A 20,447-nucleotide genomic window follows, 5' to 3' on the forward strand; every position below is an offset into this window, starting at 1 on the left:
TAGAATTTGTTTTTATATCAAGCCTAATCGTTATAGCTATTAGGCTCCTTATGCAAATATTGATCTAGAACACAACATTGTAACATAGAGCCAAGTTTATAATAAGAACCACTACAAAAGATAAACGGTGCAAAGTATAAACCTACATCTATTTGAAATAGAAATATAAATACCAGTCATCCCTAGTAAGAGAGCTAATACAACCCCACATTAGTTCATATTGACAAATCGGTTGTACTTAGGCACATATCTAGAAGAAGACACATTACCCCTTTAAGAAGACTCACAGTAATCACCCCGACTTTTAGTATGTAGAAATATTTGAGACTCCCTGAGTATTTTCACAGTAGATTTCCTAACTATGAAGGTTGACACCGATATTTATGCAGAATGGATCCTATGTATATCCAGATGTCTGGAGTGATTATACAGATGCTTATAAGAATTTTCTATATATAATTTTTATACCAATCTTTATATATTTTTTAGATTTTGCACATATTTAACTTGATTGCTGTATCTGATTATTTCCACAACACTTATATAGGAGGTATAATAGCTTTACTGATAGTGCAATATACACTTTAACTTGGATGTTGGTAGCTATAACGATTAGGCTTGATATAAAAACAAATTCTAGCCTAACACTTAGAAAACCCTCCTAGACTCCATGAAGTAGTAGAAATATGAATCATACAGAATGCTTTAATTATTGTGAGATTAGGGCTGAAAAGTATTCTAGTTATCCCGAAGTAAGGTCCACTATCATTGCTCTTTTATCATTTTATCTTTGAGATTATTATTGTTTAGATTATTATAATAAATTTTAGTTGATTCCATAGAAAATAAAAAATGTCTAAATATGCCTGAGACTATGGGAATTTAGAAGAGTCGCAAGTAAAAGCCATTAGAACAAGTGACAGTATTTGAGACAAGTGGAACTAAATCCTAAGGAACCCTAATATGATTGATGTGTATCCCCTACTTAATACCTTCAAACACAATAAGATTAGCGTATTAACTCAGAATTTGAGCACATATCCCAATAACATACGCTTAAGAGCCAATATTAGATGTGGCCAATTCTCCATTTTTTTTTGTGAAAAAACCCCGCACCAATGATATCAGGGCAGCGGACTACATATCCCATAAGCCTAAGCGGGTGAAACTACCGCCCCATCCGTTCACAGTATAGGGATGAGCGTATGGACAGACCCGATATCCTGAAAGACTAGGCGGAAGTAGATACCGCAATATCGGACAACATCCGGTTTTAGCGATAATCATTACGTAAACAAATAGTACAATTTTAAGTAAAAAACATATGCATTCAACTAACTAAGGGTGTATATAAATGGTAGGTTGGCCAACACATAGGTCTCAAATAAAACATCTCAAACTGGGGCACTTATAGAACAAGCATAGACAACTTCTGCTACATAAGCGGGAAGTATGAAAACATCACACAAGATTGCTAATAGTGCTAAAACTAAACAAATATACATATGTCTGCAATATACAAAGTTTGTGATGCCACTATCATTTGGATGGAATATAAAAATAAAAATATAGAAATATTGAAGAGACAACAGAAAGCATCCCAGAGATGCAATGGGGCAAACAGGAAAAGGCGGCCCCTTTCAAAATTGGCACCAAAAAAGGCACCAATTGCTCTCATTCACACCATATTTAAGCTCCCAGATTGTAATTCACAGTATAGTCTTGAGAAAGGCCTAGTCTAGGCCGAAACGCGTTGGCATACTGGTGAGCTCAGTTTCAATATTATTTTTGTCTATTATATACAGTATTGAACTATTTGTTTTTCTTTTTTTCCCTACAGGTTTTTTCTGATATTTTTGCTATCTTATGGACCTTTGTTTTTAGACATTTTTAGACTCTGCATCTGTATTTGTTTTTTTTTACTTTTTTGCTCTTCGCTGTTGATTTGATCAATCACATTTTACTCACGCCCACTTAACTTTTGTTTTTGTGTATGTGGCTATTCACATTGAATTTTGGATGATGCACCACTGACATTACCACTATTATTATTTTTTCACTTTGACCTCCCCTTTTTTTTAACTTCACCTCTTATTTCTGCACGTTAATTTTGAGGATACACCGACGGACTCACGTGGACTTTATCAGCACCTTATTGGGATTCTGTTTTTTACTGGAAACTCTGATTCTGGAACTTTGATTTTGGAACATTTATTTGGTGGTTTTTTTCTCCACCATTTTTTAATGTGCACTCACCCCCTGTGGTGATTTTGTGTTCATTCACAGCTTTTGGTACCTTTTCTATGTGTTTATATCATTAGTTTGTATTTGTTATTTCCACCACGCTCTTGAACTTGTTTATGCCTTTTTATATTAGGCTAATTACTGTAGATATCAGATAGGTAGACATGGATCCATGTTTATAATCTTATTTTATTTGAAATAGAAATATAAATACCAGTCATCCCTAGTAAGAGAGCTAATACAACCCCACATTAGTTCATATTGACAAATCGGTTGTACTTAGGCACATATCTAGAAGAAGACACATTACCCCTTTAAGAAGACTCACAGTAATCACCCCGACTTTTAGTATGTAGAAATATTTGAGACTCCCTGAGTATTTTCACAGTAGATTTCCTAACTATGAAGGTTGACACCGATATTTATGCAGAATGGATCCTATGTATATCCAGATGTCTGGAGTGATTATACAGATGCTTATAAGAATTTTCTATATATAATTTTTATACCAATCTTTATATATTTTTTACATGTTTAGATTTTGCACATATTTAACTTGATTGCTGTATCTGATTATTTCCACAACACTTATACAGGAGGTATAATAGCTTTACTGATAGTGCAATATACACTTTAACTTGGATGTTGGTAGCTATAACGATTAGGCTTGATATAAAAACAAATTCTAGCCTAACACTTAGAAAACCCTCCTAGACTCCATTAAGTAGTAGAAATATGAATCATACAGAATGCTTTAATTATTGTGAGATTAGGGCTGAAAAGTATTCTAGTTATCCCGAAGTAAGGTCCACTATCATTGCTCTTTTATCATTTTATCTTTGAGATTATTATTGTTTAGATTATTATAATAAATTTTAGTTGATTCCATAGAAAATAAAAAATGTCTAAATATGCCTGAGACTATGGGAATTTAGAAGAGTCGCAAGTAAAAGCCATTAGAACAAGTGACAGTATTTGAGACAAGTGGAACTAAATCCTAAGGAACCCTAATATGATTGATGTGTATCCCCTACTTAATACCTTCAAACACAATAAGATTAGCGTATTAACTCAGAATTTGAGCACATATCCCAATAACATACGCTTAAGAGCCAATATTAGATGTGGCCAATTCTCCATTTTTTTTTGTGAAAAAACCCCGCACCAATGATATCAGGGCAGCGGACTACATATCCCATAAGCCTAAGCGGGTGAAACTACCGCCCCATCCGTTCACAGTATAGGGATGAGCGTATGGACAGACCCGATATCCTGAAAGACTAGGCGGAAGTAGATACCGCAATATCGGACAACATCCGGTTTTAGCGATAATCATTACGTAAACAAATAGTACAATTTTAAGTAAAAAACATATGCATTCAACTAACTAAGGGTGTATATAAATGGTAGGTTGGCCAACACATAGGTCTCAAATAAAACATCTCAAACTGGGGCACTTATAGAACAAGCATAGACAACTTCTGCTACATAAGCGGGAAGTATGAAAACATCACACAAGATTGCTAATAGTACTAAAACTAAACAAATATACATATGTCTGCAATATACAAAGTTTGTGATGCCACTATCATTTGGATGGAATATAAAAATAAAAATATAGAAATATTGAAGAGACAACAGAAAGCATCCCAGAGATGCAATGGGGCAAACAGGAAAAGGCGGCCCCTTTCAAAATTGGCGCCAAAAAAGGCACCAATTGCTCTCATTCACACCATATTTAAGCTCCCAGATTGTAATTCACAGTATAGTCTTGAGAAAGGCCTAGTCTAGGCCGAAACGCGTTGGCATACTGGTGAGCTCAGTTTCAATATTATTTTTGTCTATTATATACAGTATTGAACTATTTGTTTTTCTTTTTTTCCCTACAGGTTTTTTCTGATATTTTTGCTATCTTATGGACCTTTGTTTTTAGACATTTTTAGACTCTGCATCTGTATTTGTTTTTTTTTACTTTTTTGCTCTTCGCTGTTGATTTGATCAATCACATTTTACTCACGCCCACTTAACTTTTGTTTTTGTGTATGTGGCTATTCACATTGAATTTTGGATGATGCACCACTGACATTACCACTATTATTATTTTTTCACTTTGACCTCCCCTTTTTTTTAACTTCACCTCTTATTTCTGCACGTTAATTTTGAGGATACACCGACGGACTCACGTGGACTTTATCAGCACCTTATTGGGATTCTGTTTTTTACTGGAAACTCTGATTCTGGAACTTTGATTTTGGAACATTTATTTGGTGGTTTTTTCTCCACCATTTTTTAATGTGCACTCACCCCCTGTGGTGATTTTGTGTTCATTCACACCTTTTGGTACCTTTTCTATGTGTTTATATCATTAGTTTGTATTTGTTATTTCCACCACGCTCTTGAACTTGTTTATGCCTTTTTATATTAGGCTAATTACTGTAGATATCAGATAGGTAGACATGGATCCATGTTTATAATCTTATTTTTTTGATTTTATTATTGCTGTTGTATAGGAAGGTACTTGACCCACTGCTCCCTTGGCAGCTGGAACTGTCTGCAAACTTTCTCAAAGCTACGCAGGTATACATCCACATCGCCATCTTTCTCCAGAGTGGGAAAATTCTCTGCACGCACTCTGGGAACAGGTGGGTCTCTAGGTTCACTAACAACAGGTGAGATCATCCATCTCTCCAACCGTACAATCTGTAGCTGATACTCTCTCTCAGCCTGTCATTCAGCAGCCTGTCTCTCAGCTGTCAGAGACTCTCTCTCAGCTTCCCTAGCCGCCTGTCTCTCAGCTGCTTCCTCAGCCGCATGTCTCTCAGCTGCTTCCACAGCCGCCTGTCTCTCATAAAATTTTGTAATCAGTTCCATGCGCAAACTTGCATCCACTGAGCCCATATGTTTCAGAAGTTTGCAAATAACAGTCCAATGAATCCCCAGATCCTGATGAATCGCTGCCCCCAGCTGCAGACACCTCTCCTGAGACTTCAGCTGGGGTGGTTTGGCTGTTATCATATTCAATAAGAAGTTGTATTAGTCCATCTTTGTTCTTTCAACGGGATGGGATATCTCGCTCCTGGTATAACAGTGCCAACATTTCCTTAGTTTGTTGCTGATATAACTATTTATATTTAGTACTGGGATTTTCACACTAGCAAATCCACAAGCACTAAAATCTAATAGCAAAAATTATCTACACCGCTACCACCAATTTGTGACGACCAGGGTTATCCAACCCTGTGCCAGTCACATGTTTGGCACAAAAATGGTTATCAGACCCCTTCTACTGTCACTAATATGTCACAATCTAGCCACACCAGGCAAGCTTGTGATTTAGTTCAGTGGGTGCAAGGGTTAACTAATCTGTACTAGACTTAAAAGAATTGCCCAAAACTCCCCTTTAATGTCACCCACACTAAACTAACTATAATATCTAGCTGCCACCACTTAAGATTATGATATGGGAAATCTTAAGGAAACCCCAGATGTACACATTAACTCTTAGAATACAATTTAGCCAAAATAACCTAAAATATACAGTTCTAATACTCCAGTCCTTTCAGTAACGTGGTTCAATTATTAGACAAAGGCCAAAGCTTAATAAATGAATTATTTATTATGCCAAAATATTATGCACAATGCATTATTAATAAAAAGTTGTTACAAGTAAAATTACACACAGCAAACAGGTTAAAATAAAATGAAGAAAATAATAGACCTAATACTTTCCTAGCTTATAAGTCTGCCCCAGGGAGATGGACAAGAGAAGATGGTCACTCACACTGTAGCAGCCTCCCATGTAGAATGAAAAATCTTATAGTTAAAAACATGATTCTTATACCTATTTTCCAGAGATCAAGTTGCCTGACCACACCCTCCTGGGTGGGATAAGAAACCCCCCTGTCTTTTATGACCTTCAATAAACTCTAAGTCTTTGCCTGAAATTATAGAACACATTATAATTTCTGCTAGGTAAATCTATTTTCATATAGACTGATAGGCAATCTCTTAGTTTCATTGGGAGAATCAATTTGATACCAAGTATGACAGGGTTGTTATACTTCTCTTTATTTAATGCCATAATATGTCTTAAACACATCTCTACATTGTACCAATGTCCTTTTATTGACCTTATCAGTTTCTGGAACTGAGGCACTGTGTTGTATCTCTGGAGCTGACAGGTTTTATGACTCAATGCATACACAATAACATTTGGAGGAATGGGTCTTAGAACTATTTATGAGGGGTTCTGGCACATCAAAGAAAACACAAACACACAGTTCTTGAAAAACAAATCTTTTTTAGCTCACAGGCTAAACAGAATTAACCCCTTATCAGCTAAATCCTGAGGTATTCGTGACACCTCCCCCAATAAGAGACGCAAAAGGGGGTGGCCACAAGCCACTCCAGCTGCGTATCAAAGAGGACACTCCTCCTGGCGTGAAAGACCATCAGCATTACCATGAATACTGTGGCACTGTGTTGTATCTCTGGAGCTGACAGGTTGACTGGCTTTATGACTCAATGCATACACAATAACATTTGGAGGAATGGGTCTTAGAAACTATTTATGAGGGGTTCTGGCACATCAAAGAAAACACAAACACACAGTTCTTCTTGAAAAACAAATCAAGAACACCCTTAGCAGCTAAATTTGATATGTTGTTACTGGTAATTTTGTTATATATATGCCCTTATTGTAATATAGGAATATATATATATATATATATATATATATATTTCCCTTAATAGACACACTTCTCTTTGTACTGTTTATGATATATGCATTGGAGATATCTTTGTGTTGACTTTTGTCATTGTTGCTTGAATGTTCGTTATATATTTTTAGGTTGTAGACACCACCGACCCCAGAACCCTATCGCTACTTTATTGTTAGCGAGGCAGAAGTCACATATCTAGTATGGGACGCTTTCCAGTATATGGGCTGACGTCACAGGCGGTGGGTATGTCTGGGAGTCGATTCGGAGACCCAATAGAAGTGTCACTATATATTGGTTATTAGATATTGTAAGTATATTAGAGTGTGGGTCTAGATTTTATCAAGTATCATTAATATTATGACTAGCTTTTTACTTTATTTACTAACTTAGCATTGTGGTCATATAACCATCTTATACTGTCAGGGCCGATCCTTACCTATAAAAATGTAATATACGATTGGCTCATTATATCATCTTTTACATTAGTCTGGCATCAATAGTTTTTAACAATGGGCACTTTAAGATCATTGCATTTAAGATAGTTCAGATTTATTTGATTGTGTCGTTATTGTTTTGGTGCTAGATTTTAGCATAAACAGACTAGCCAATAGATTGCGGTTAGAGAGGGGTGTGTGAATTTTAAGGATTGTGATTGGATACTTATTGTTTATAATGAGCAAGGTGAAGTATGAGCGATACAGCCTGATGAAACGCGTTGCTGCATGTTTTAACTGATTTTAATAAATAATACTTTTCACTGACACCTTGCTCTTGGACTTTTGGATTCCTGGATCCTATCCTCTTGGGACCTTTTGGATTGGTTTGGCAGATGCTTGGAGGTAATCGTTTGTGAGCCGAGTGTGCTGCCCGTTCCAGTGGAGATTGAGTCAGCCGAGTGGCTCTGAAGCCTCGGTCTGCTGAATATTGCACTGGATGTGCAACTCATTTTGTGAGTATATAAGAGCACTCAATTGTCGTGCCATTGGCTATTATAATAATACCCTATTGGGCGCCTCTTTTTTGTTCCTATTTCTAGGATGATGTGCTGCTTCTGAATCTTTCTGAAGAGAGCTGCCACTTTGGGAGAACACTGTTTTCCACAGAGAATATATAAACATTTTAGCAAACTATCACGCCATTGTTTTGATGAATTTATTGAATCAAAGTTTCACATTTTATTAATTTGGACACATAATTGGACACTTTTTATTGACATATTGATGAACTTTTTATAAAAGCAAAAATTGGATGAATTTTGTCATCTCATTTAGATTCGCAAATTATTCATTCACTTATGATTAATTGTTTATTAGATATTACGTTTTAGATTGAATTTGTTTATTATTTGTTTATTTTGTTTTGTCACTGTAGTTGGCGCACCCTTTTTCACTCATATTGGTTTGGGTTGACACATATCTGGTACTGGGAACCAGAGAACTCTTTTCTAAGTTTATCTTCCATCCATGTGACCGAAGCAGATTCAGAAGAGGTTCCGAATGTGCTTCTACTAAAGGAAAAGATGGAGCCTGAACCAAGATATCGTCCAGGTAATGGGCTACCGCAATACCCTGCAATCTGGCTATGGCTAGAAGAGTGTATACAAGAAAGGAGGATGTCCCTGTACGGTGTGTCGAGAGTTAAAAAGGAGCTATAGTCACTGTAGTAAGCAGAAACTTCACAGACCCAATAGGTAGAAAATAACCAAACAGTCGTTAGTAGTGGAATTATAACCCCCTCCTCTCACCTCTGATACATCCGGTCCTGGGGGCAGGATCACTGAAACCTGTGAGCGGTATGCCGGTGGCTCTTCTCCTTCAGCCTGTCCGGTGTGGCTTTCAAACTGCGTCCGCTGTTGGTACCTGTACTCCCTCGTCAGACGTTTCTGGAGGGAGGGGGGCGGGAACCACCTAACACTTCCCTGTGTTTTTCCCTTGCAGTGATTGGTTGGAAGACATCCTCTGCTCAAACGCTCCCTCCTGATTGGAGTGAAATCGATCTCAACCAATCCTCTTGCGGATAGGGGAAGCTCGGCTGCAGGGTCTGTTCAGCAGTGTGGAAGTTAGGGATAGTGCGAGGAGCAGTCTCCTCTCTCAGTGTTCACGCTGGTAGGTCACAGAAACAGCACAAAAGAGGAAGCGGAGCACTGAGTAAAATAAAAAGTTCTCTTTATTAAAGCAATATTAAAAAACGAAAAATGAAAACTACAAGGAGATAAAGGGTGCTATTCCTTGCAGTGGGTTCAGCTCAAACAGCTGTTTGAGCTGAACCCACTGCAAGGAATAGCACCCTTTATCTCCTTGTAGTTTTCATTTTTCGTTTTTTAATATTGCTTTAATAAAGAGAACTTTTTATTTTACTCAGTGCTCCGCTTCCTCTTTTGTGCTATGGCTAGAAGAGCACTCAGAACCTTTGTGAATATCCTTGGTGCAGTAGCTAAGCCAAATGGCAGAGCTATGAATTGGAAATGCTGATCCTGAAACGCAAATCTCAGGAACTGAAAGTGATCCTGATGAATTGGGATACGTAGGTAAGCGTCCTTCAAATCTATTGTAGTCTTGAATTGTCCCTCCTGTATTAGAGGGAGAATCAATCTGATGGTTTCCATCTTGAAGGAAGGGACCTTGAGAAATTTGTTGAGACACTTTAAGTCTAAAATTGGTTTGAATGTTCCCTCCTTCTTGGGAACCACAAAAAGGTTGGAATAGAACCCTAGTCCTCTTTCCGAGGCGGGTACCGGGACTATTACTCCAAAGGAAGATAGATCCAGGACGCAATCTAAAAATGCTGTCCTCTTCTCTAGTCTTGAAGATATCCTGGAGAGGAGGAACCTGCCCCTGGGAGGTTGAGATTTCAATCCTATTTTGTATTCTTGAGATACAACCTCTAACACCCAAGGATCCTTTACGTCTTGAAACCAAGCATCTAAGAAAAAGGACAGTCTGCCCCCTACTTGATCTGATCCCAGATCGGGGGCCGTTCTTTCATGCTGACTTGTTATCTGTAGGTTTTTTAGTCTGTTTGGACTTCTTCCAAGTCTGGGGAAGTTTCCAAGTACCCTTGGACTGCTCGGACTTGGAAGAAGATTGACCTCTCTGAGACTTGTCTGAACAAAAGGAATGAAATTAGAAGACTGACGTCCCTAAGCTCTGTTCTTCTTGTCCTTGGGGAGGAAGGCTTCTTTTACCCCAGTAACAGTAGAGATGATAGAGTCCAGTCCTGGACCAAATATATTTTTTCCCTTAAATGGAAGAGAAAGAAGTCTAGACTTAGAAGTCATATCTGCTGACCAAGACTTCAACCAGAGGGCCCAGCGAGCTAGGAGTGCAAACCCTGAACTCTTGGCATTCAGTTGAATAATCTGCATGTTTGTATCGCAGATAAACCAATTTGCAATTATTAGAGCCATAAAGGGACAGTGAACCCAAATTCTTTTTTCGTGATTCAGATAGAGCATGCAATTTTAAGCAACTTTCTAATTTACTCCTATTATCTTTTTTTCTTTGTTCTCTTGCTATCTTTATTTGAAAAAGAAGGCATCTAAGCTTTTTTTTTTTTGTTCAGACCTCTGGACAGCACTTTTTTATTGGTGGTGTTGTTCACCAAAAATGGGCCGGCATCTAAGCTTACATTCTTGCATTTCAAATAAAGATACCAAGAGAATGAAGAAAATGTCATGCTCTATCTGAACCACAAAAGTAAAAATGTGGGTTCAGTGTCCCTTTAATTCTATCCTGAATCTCCTCAAGGGGGGATTCTACTTCAATAAGCTCAGACAGAGAATCACACCAATAGGTAGCTGACCCTGCTACCGCGGCAACTGCTGCTGCAGGCTGAAAAAGATATCCCATGTGTTGAAACATCTTCCTTAAATAACTCTTACATTTTTGTCCATCGGTTCCCTAAAATAAGAGCAACCGTCTAGGGAAATTTTAGTGCACTTGGCGAAAGTAGAAATGGCTCCATCGACCCAGATGAGCCTCGGGAACTGGGAATAATTTCTTAAAAGTAGAAGAAGGGAAGAATGGAGTTCCAATCCTCTCCCATTCAGAAGAAATAATCTTTGCCATGCGAACAGGAACCAGGAAGGTCTGTGGAAACATTATCCTCAAACTCTATCTATTTTCAGAATTATTGATTCCTCTGTAAGATTTGCTTCAGGAACCTCTAAGGTAGATAAGACTTCCTTTAAAAGGAAGCGCAGATGTTCAATCATAAAAATAAAAGGGTGTTCCTCAGAAGGAACCGTCTTAACATCAGAAATTTCTGACTCCCACAGCTCACCATCAGACACTACCGAGGTTAATTCATCCTCAGAAAGTAGGAACATACTAGCTAAGTCAGATTGAAAATTAGATAAATCTAGGTTTGTAGAGTTATGTTTAACCTTTCTCTTCCGTTTTCCAGAGACAGGCAAGACACTTAAGGCCACGGACAGAGCAGATTGTAACCGTGTAGTAAAGTCTGCAGGAAAAAATTCCCCTCCTTTTGGAGGATTAGGGATGTCGTGGGGAACTGCATGTGAAACAGAGTTAAAACCAGGTTTAGGAGTGAGGGTAGGCATCTCCTGGAAAACTGAGTCCTGAGCGGTAGACGGCTCAGAGGCACTAAACATAGTAGAAGGGCTACCATTCTTAGTTCCCTTTTTAGTTTTAAGAACATCACCTAGACAATTGGAACAGAGTTGTGCAGGGGGGCATACTACACAGGGGACCTCTCACAGTAGAGGCAGTTATTTGAAATAGGTACTGACGTTATGAAACCCCCTAGAGGGTTAATATCAGAGTCCTCAATCGCTTTGAAATATTCCCACACAATGAGAGAAAAAATCCTAGAAAAAGGGCACCTTTATTCCAACACCAATAGCTGGGGCACTCATCACCTCCTAGGGTCTCAGTAAAAACCCAGATGGACTCCCTGACAATCGAAAAAGCAGCCTGTTGTAGACCAGATTGGATCGCTAATGATTTTCGGATATAAAGCACACCCGATCACGTGGTACGCAATAGGAGCCGCCCCTGCTAACTAGTAAAAGCACGCTGAGATTAAAAACTGCGCAACAGTCAAAAGCGAAAGTAAAACGCTTTGACAAAGTTCTGAAGTCTATTACAGCCCTGAGCCACAAAAAATATACCCGGTACCCTTCACAAGTGCTCCTAACGTTAAGCAGCACATAAGCCCCAACTGTTCCCACTCATCTCCAGGCATAAGGAGAATTGATCCCCTAGAGAGTCTATGTGTCACATTGTGACTAAACTGAGTCCTGCAGTCTTTAGGGGAATAATGAGCCCTACTAGGGACTATCCCCTAATAAATAAAAAGGATCCCTCCAGAATCGCTCTTGCTGTGGAACAGACCAGCCTTTCATGGTGTGACACTTCCACTGAAAATTTTGACAGGGATCTGAGAAATAAAGGGAGAACAGTGTAACTCGTTAACACTGGTTCCCAAGGAGCTGTTAGATCAGCAGAGGGGATGCAATCACAGAAAAACGTTCCCTTGTATCTCCAGACTTTAACTATCATCAACACTCTCACTGAGAGATTTACATGACTACTTCAAGCTCCAGTCTTCTCTTGAAGGGAAAATACCCATTAAAAGACTATCTTCTAGCACTTCTCTGCCATCCTCCTCTAGTGACGAAAGGCAAAAAATGACTGGGGGGGATGGGGGAAGTGGGAGGGATATTTTAGCCTTTTGCTGGGTGTCTTTGCCTACTCCTCCTTCCCCAACAGTAAGGAATGAAGTTGTGGACTCTCCTTGCCTTTGGAAAGAAAATGGGATCACAAAGATATGTGTTTAACTCCTATAAGGTCAGCTGCAAAGCAATAATGTACTACTGGGAGCTAGCTGGACCAATTACATAAGGCATATGTGTTTAGCAAGCAGCGATTTGCTACTCCTGAGGCAACAAAGAGAACCACATAATTTGTTTAATAGAATTTGATTTATAAAACAATAAAATCAAAGTTTTTTTTAAAAATTGCATGCTGTATCTGAATTATACAAGTTTAATTTTGATTTTCTTGTCCCTTTAAGTTTAAGGCCTCAAAATGACCAATATGTAGAATAATGGGCTGGTAATGTTGTCAAGGTGGTAATAACAATAATAACAATAATTACATGCATGGCATTAACCTTTTAAAGAAATACAGTATTTATGGATATAAATGCTTTCAATACAGTCTCATTTTTAAAGTCTAATGTTTTACTAATTGTTTTCATGATATATACCAAAAAAATAACAAACACATAATTAAATAAAATTTTTACATGAACACATTTCCAAAATGGAAAAAAGTGGGATAGCAGAGTGTAATGAACACTACATTATTTGACATTTTAAAATATACTGTTCCACGCTGTATTAAACATCCACAGTTTTTAATTAAATACAAGAATACTGCTACTTGACGTATGCAGCATAGGTGAGGCCTTGATGATTTTTAATTTCCATTGGAAAATATGCAATATTTTATAACTGGGAACATCTATAGGAAATCCATGTCAGAAAAGCTCTTCCATAAAAAATAAAGTGACACTTTTTTCTGACTTATCACTGGCCAACATTTATGGTAAGATACAGACTAAAACATCACACCTGTTCTTGATAAGGGCTAAGCATTAAAATAAATAGTCACTGGAAATGGTCAGGGAGCACTGATCAGTTTGCAGAAGGCACTAGTTTTTTTTTTTTTTTAAATCATCCAATGTGCAGTGTGAAAACTGTTCTACCCAGGAAACGGTCATTTTTATAATCACTAATAATATGTTTTCCATTTATTTTGCATTGAATGGTGACTTCATGATTTCTTCTCACCCCTGTGAATTGCATTGCTATCAAAGGAGAAGTATAATTTACCTGAAAAATTAAGCAAAAGTCAATTAAAATCATTTTATGCTAAACATAGAACATGATAATACATTTTAATTTAATAATTGTATGCTGATTTCTTTCATACAGGAGAGTCCACGATCCATTACTCCTGAGAATTAATCTCTCCACTAAGAGGAGGCAAAGATTCCTAAACGCCAAGAGCTCTATAAAACTCCTCCCACTTCACATATACCTCAGTCTTAACTTTGCCTCCACTAGAGAGAGAGGGGTTTTCAGTGTTAATTGAGGTCCGGTTTCCCCTTAGAGTACAGTGCTTGTCAGAGGGATGTATATGGGGTATGGTTTGTGATTCTTTTTTCACCTCAAGGGAAATTTATCATAGACCTTTCATAATTGGTTGCAGGGGTTTTGGGATCCTCAGGAGGCCAGGGCCGGACTGGGAATAAAAAGCAGCCCTGAAAAAATTGCAGAAGACCAGCCCACCAGCCCAAATAATCTGTGAAAGCCATAATATATTTTTTTTTTTTCACACACACACAGACAGTGCGCTCAGACACACACTAACAGACATATATACACACACACTAAAACAGACATATATACACACACACACACTAAATCAGACATATATAAACACACACCCACTAACAGACATATATATACACACACACAGACAGTGCACACACATACACACAGACAGTGCACACACACATACATAGATACACACATAAATACATAGACACACGCACATAGATACATACACACACATAGATTCATACACAGATACACACACATAGATACACACACATACATAGATACACACACATAGATACACACACACATACATACATACATACATAGATACACACACACAGACATATACAAACACACACATATACACACACATACAAATACACACAGACACACACATAAATACATATGCACACATTTGAATTATGCTTTTACATGTGAACTTTCTGCAGAAGATTTGTGTGCATACAACTTGAGAAAATTAAAAGCAAAATACTCTCTGTGGTGTGGTGTCTGTATAAATCACTATATGTCCAGTCAGTTGTTTCTCCTTTAAATAACAGCACTGCCCCTTACACATCATAATCCAGCTCAGCTGTCACAAGAAGCAGCAGTAACCAGTAGCCTTACCTTACCTTCTGTATCTCTCTAGCAGACAGACATTATAGAAGGTGAAATTCACAAGGCTCTCCACTGCTCTCCCGTAGTAAATTATCAGCAATAGTCCCACCCCTCCCCCACCTGTCACACTCGTTACCGGCAGATCTTCTGTGTCTGGGGGAGTTTACAACAATGTCACTGCTGATAGCACGGAGCTAAAGTGGTTCTGGATTCCCAAACATTTTCCTCTGTGTTTTTGTTTGCAGTCACAGCCCTGCCAGCACTGTGCTAATGCACAAAACGGTCTTTGATGAGAAGCACATGGAGGAAAATGTTTGGGAATCCAGAACCACATTGTTTATTAAAAAAAGGAGAAGTACTGTGCAGGAGTCTAAATGCAAAAATGTAAGCTGAGAGCTCCCAAGTAAATCAAATAGTTAGCCACTAGTGAAGCATTCTTTTATTACCTCACTGCTGTTCTTATGCTGTCCCTCGGCGCACCACTCAGAGTCGACACAACAAGTGCAGGCACTGTGAGAACTTGACTTCCTGTCCTGACACCTGAATCTCCCGCTCTCTAGCACAGTTTAGCACTCCTCATTCCCTGGCCAGTGCTATTTTAAATGGGGGCTGAAATGCACTTGTTACTGTTAGTGCAGCCTGCCCCTGGACCTCCTGCGCTTTCATTTTGGTTGCTTGCCTTCAGTAGTAGCGTGCCGCACTCTGCACACTGTGTGAGCCTGTGCGGCACTGTTGCTCTCCAGACAGTACACACTCTGAGTCTGACTGTGCAGCTGCCGGCCGGCCCAGGCTCAACCCGGCCCACCGGGATTTTCCCGGTGGCCCAATACGGCCCTGCAGGAGGCGAGGTTGCCAGTTAATAATTTGTGGTATTTTCATGGCTCTCCAAGCTTTCCTCTGTTGAAAAGATAATCTCATCTATGTTTTCAGACAGACAATGTCACAGCAGTGGCTTATGTCAACCATCAGGGGGGAACTCACAGTTCCCTGGTCATGAGGGAAGTGTCAAACTCTCTCATGGGTAGAAAACAATTTATGACTATTCTCTGCGATTCATATTCCAGGAGTGAACAACTAGGAAGCAGACTTTCTCAGTCGTCAGTCTCTACATCCTGGGGAGTGGTCTCTTCATCTGGATGTGTTCAGTCAGATTGTGGGTCTTTGGGGTCTCCCAGAGATAGATCTGATAGCTTCTTGTTTAAACAAAAAACGTCCCAGGCATTTTGGGAGGTCTAGAGTCCCTCAAGCAGAGTTTGTGGATGCTCTAGTAGCACCTTGGTCATTTCAGCTTGTTTGTCGGTTTCCTCCTCTGCTACTTCTTCCCAGAGTAATCTCCAAGATAAGACTAGAAAAATTGTATGTAATCCAGATTGCCCTAGGTTGGCTTTGCAGGATCTGGTATGCAGATATGGTTCAGATATCCAGTTGCACTCGGTCCGTTTTTCCATCCGGATCTCAAGTCTCTGAACTTGATTGCATGGAAATTGAACAGTTAGTCCTTAGATACAGAGGTTTCTCTGATTCTGTGATTGAAACCATAATTCAAGTTTGTAAGCCTGTATCTATGAAAATGTATTATAAGGTCGGGAAGGCCTTTATTTCTTGGTGTATAGGTCTTGGTTATTCCTAGAATTTTTGTAAGGATTTCTAGGATTTTGCAATTCTTAAAGGTTGGTTTGGATAAGGGCCTATCTGCCAGTTCTCTGAAGGGCAGATTTTTGCTTTTTCAGTCTTGTTTCATAGGAAGATTGCTAATCTTCCTGATATTCATGATTTGGTTCAGGCCTTGGTTTGTATTAAAGGGACAGTCAACATTAAAATTGTTATTGTTTAAAAAGTTAGATAACGCCTTTATTACCCATTCCCCAGCTTTGCACAACCAACATTGTTATATTAATTTACTTTATAACATTTAAACCTCTAAATTTCTGCCTGTTTCTAAGCCACTAAAGACAGCCTCTTATCACATGTTTTTGTTTTTCTTTTCACAACAGACTGCTAGTTCATGTGGGCCATATAGATAACATTGTGCTCATGCACAACAGCTAAAATGCAAGTCAATAGATAGTAACTAAATGTCATGTGATCAGGGGGCTGTCAAAAGAGGCTTAGATACAAGGTAATCACAGAGGTTAAAAGTGTATTAATATAACTGTGTTGGCTGTGCAAAACTGGGGAATGGGTAATAAAGGAATTATCTATCTTTTTAAACAATAACATTTTTTGAGTTGACTGTCCCTTTAAGCCTGTAATAAAGTCAATTTCTCCTCTATGGTATCTCAACTTGGTGTAAAGGGTTTTGCAGGCTCCTCATCTGAATCTCCTTTGATTTGGATGTTTTTAGAGCATTGAAATTTTATATCAATGCTTCTAATGATTTTAGACAGACTTCTAATTTATTCATTCTCTTTCTCTGGTGCTACAATAGGATAGAAAGTTTCTGTTGTTTCTTTCGCTAATTGGTTGTAACTTTTGCTCACAAGGCTTACTTGGACGCATGCCAGCCTCCACTGCAACGGATTTCTATTCATTTTACTAGGTCAGTCGCCACTTCTTGGGCTTTTGAGAATAAGGAGCCGATTTAACAATGCCTGGCGGACATGATACGCTACAGCGTATCATGTCCGCCAGACATCGCTGAATGCGGACAGCATAATCTGTCGGCATTCAGCATTGCACAAGTAGTTATAGTGAACTGCTTCTGCAATGCCGCCCCCTGCAGATTCGCGGCTAATCGGCCACTAGCAAGGGGTGTCAATCAGCCCGATCGTACACGATTGAGTGGATTGCTATACGCTGCCTCAGAGTTAACTCCTGTTTCCGGCAAAGTCTCACGCGAAAACAAGGGGAACAGGGGCCATTTGGCCCTTGTTAACCCCTTAATGACCACAGCACTTTTCCATTTTCTGTCCGTTTGGGACCAAGGCTATTTTTACATTTCTGCTGTGTTTGTGTTTAGCTGTAATTTTCCCCTTACTCATTTAATGTACCCACACATATTCATTAAATGGACTTTCAAAATATACCATTATTTTCATCATATCTTATAATTTACTATAAATTTTTTTTTATAAAATATGAGGAAAAAATGGAAAAAACCACACTTTTTCTAACTTTGACCCCCAAAATCTGTTATACATCTACAACCACCAAAAAAAACATATGCTAAATAGTTTCTAAATTTTGTCCTGAGTTTAGAAATACCCAATGTTTACATGTTCTTTGCTTTTTTTGCAAGTTATAGGGCCATAAATACAAGTAGCACTTTGCTATTTCCAAACCACTTTTTTTCAGAATTAGCGATAGTTATATTGGGACACTGATATCTTTCAGGAATCCCTGAATATCCATTGACATGTATATATTTTTTTTTAGAAGACATCCCAAAGTATTGATCTAGGCCCATTTTGGTATATTTCATGCCACCATTTCACCGCCAAATGCGATCAAATAAAAAAAAATTGTTCACTTTTTCACAATTTTTTTCACAAACTTTAGGTTTCTCACTCAAATTATTTACAAAAAACTTATGCAATTATAGCATACATGGTTGTAAATGCTTCTCTGGGATCCCCATTGTTCATAAATAGCAGACATATATGGCTTTGGTTTTGCTTTTTGCTAATTAGAAGGCTGCTAAATGCGACTGCGCACCACACATGTATTATGCCCAGCAGTGAAGGGGTTAATTAGGGAGCATGTAGGGAGCTTCTAGGGTTAATTTTAGCTTCAGTGTAGTGTAGTAGACAACCCCAAGTATTGATCTAGGCCCATTTTGGTATATTTCATGCCACCATTTCACCGCCAAATGCAATCAAATTTAAAAAAAACGCTAAATTTTTCACAATTTTAGGTTTCTCACTAAAATTATTTACAAACAGCATGTGCAATTATGGCACAAATGGTTGTAAATGGTTCTCGGGGATCCCCTTTGTTCAGAAATAACAGACATATATGACTTTGGCGTTGCTTTTTGGTAATTAGAAGGCCGCTAAGTGCTGCTGCGCATCACACGTGTATTATGGCTAGCAGTGAAGGGGTTAATTAGGTAGTTTGTAGGGAGCTTGCAGGGTTAATTTTAGCTTTAGTGTAGAGATCAGACTCCCACCTGACACATCAGACCCCCTGATCCCTCCCAAACAGCTCCCTTCCCTCCCCCACCCCACAATTGTCCCCGCCATCTTAGGTACTGGCAGAAAGTCTGCCAGTACTAAAATAAAAGTGTTTTTTTTAAAAAAAAAAAAAAATACATTTTTAGCATATTTACATATGCTACTTTGTAGGATCCCCCCTTAGCCCCCAACCTCCCTGATCCCCCCAAAACAGCTCTCTAACCCCCCCTCTGCCTTATTGGGGGCCATCTTGGGTACTGGCAGCTGTCTGCCAGTACCCAGTTTGCAAGAAAAATGTTTTTTTTTTAAATTATTATGTTATTTTTCTGTAGTGTAGCTTCCCCCCCCCTGATTAATGTATTTTATATATATAAATACTATTTTTTTATTAACTTTTTAACTTTTAATACAACCTTTTTTTCTGTAGTGTAGCGATTCCCACCTGCTCCCTCCCCGTGCACGCGCCCGCCCCCGCCCTCCCGTGCACGTGCGCCTCCGATCACCCCCGCCCACGATCCCGCCCCCCTACACATCATCAAGGCCATCGATGGCCGCCACCCGCCTCCCGAACCGGCTCCCACCCACCAACGAATTTAGCCGGTGATGTCCGGTGCAGAGAGGGCCACAGAGTGGCTCTCTCTGCACCGGATTGCTAAAAAAGGTTATTGCAGGATGCCTCAATATCGAGGCATCACTGCAATAACCGGAAAGCAACTGGAAGCGAGCAGGATCGCTTCCAGCTGCTTTCCAGACCAAGGACGTACGCCACACGTCCTCGGTGATTAACTGTATTTTTTTTGAGGACGTGTGGCGTACGTCCTTGGTCGTTAAGGGGTTAAATCGCTGCCTAAAGCTTCAGTTGACCAAATTTGCAAGTCAGCACTTGATCTTCTTTGTATACTTTTTAAAAATGTTATCATTCTTCTTCTGAGGCAACCATTGGTAGGAAGGTCCTTCATTCCTGATTGATTTACTTTTTTAAGTGCATTTTACATTTTTCTTGGGGTTGTGGATTTAATTTTTCAGTGAAAAAAATATGTTTTTAAATCCCTCCCTTTATGATATTACTTGTGGACTACACGGCTTGGGTATTAGTTCCCAGGAGTAATGGATAGTGGACTCTCACCATCTGTACGAAAGAAAACATAATTTATGCTTACCTGATAAATTAATTTCTTTTATGGTGGTGAGAGTCCATGAGACCACACCCTATGTTTTTTAGGGTTAGTTTCTTTTTTTCTTTTTTTGAGCAGATCTTTTTTTCCCTGCTCCTTTTATGGCTCTTATTCCTTTTTCTTACTTTGCTATATTTGGCTATGCTTTAGACTGAGGTATGCGTGAGGTGGGAGGAGTTTTATAGAGCTCTTGTGGTTTGGGAATCTT

At 38.9% G+C, this 20,447-nt stretch overlaps 1 protein-coding gene across 1 annotated transcript in view; it reads right to left on the reverse strand.

The window, feature by feature from the left end:
* Nucleotides 1–12,875: 12,875 nt before the first annotated feature.
* Nucleotides 12,876–20,447, reverse strand: part of LOC128645944 (protein ATP1B4-like) — a 218,859-nt gene continuing 211,287 nt past the window's right edge. Inside the window, exon 9 of the mRNA XM_053699290.1 lies at nucleotides 12,876–13,824. Within this exon, the coding sequence (XP_053555265.1) occupies nucleotides 13,666–13,824 (159 nt within the window). The 3' untranslated portion in view covers nucleotides 12,876–13,665. The remainder of the gene's footprint in view (nucleotides 13,825–20,447) is intronic.

Source organism: Bombina bombina, chromosome 1 (genome assembly GCF_027579735.1).
Source record: "Bombina bombina isolate aBomBom1 chromosome 1, aBomBom1.pri, whole genome shotgun sequence".
Classification (NCBI taxonomy): domain Eukaryota; kingdom Metazoa; phylum Chordata; class Amphibia; order Anura; family Bombinatoridae; genus Bombina; species Bombina bombina.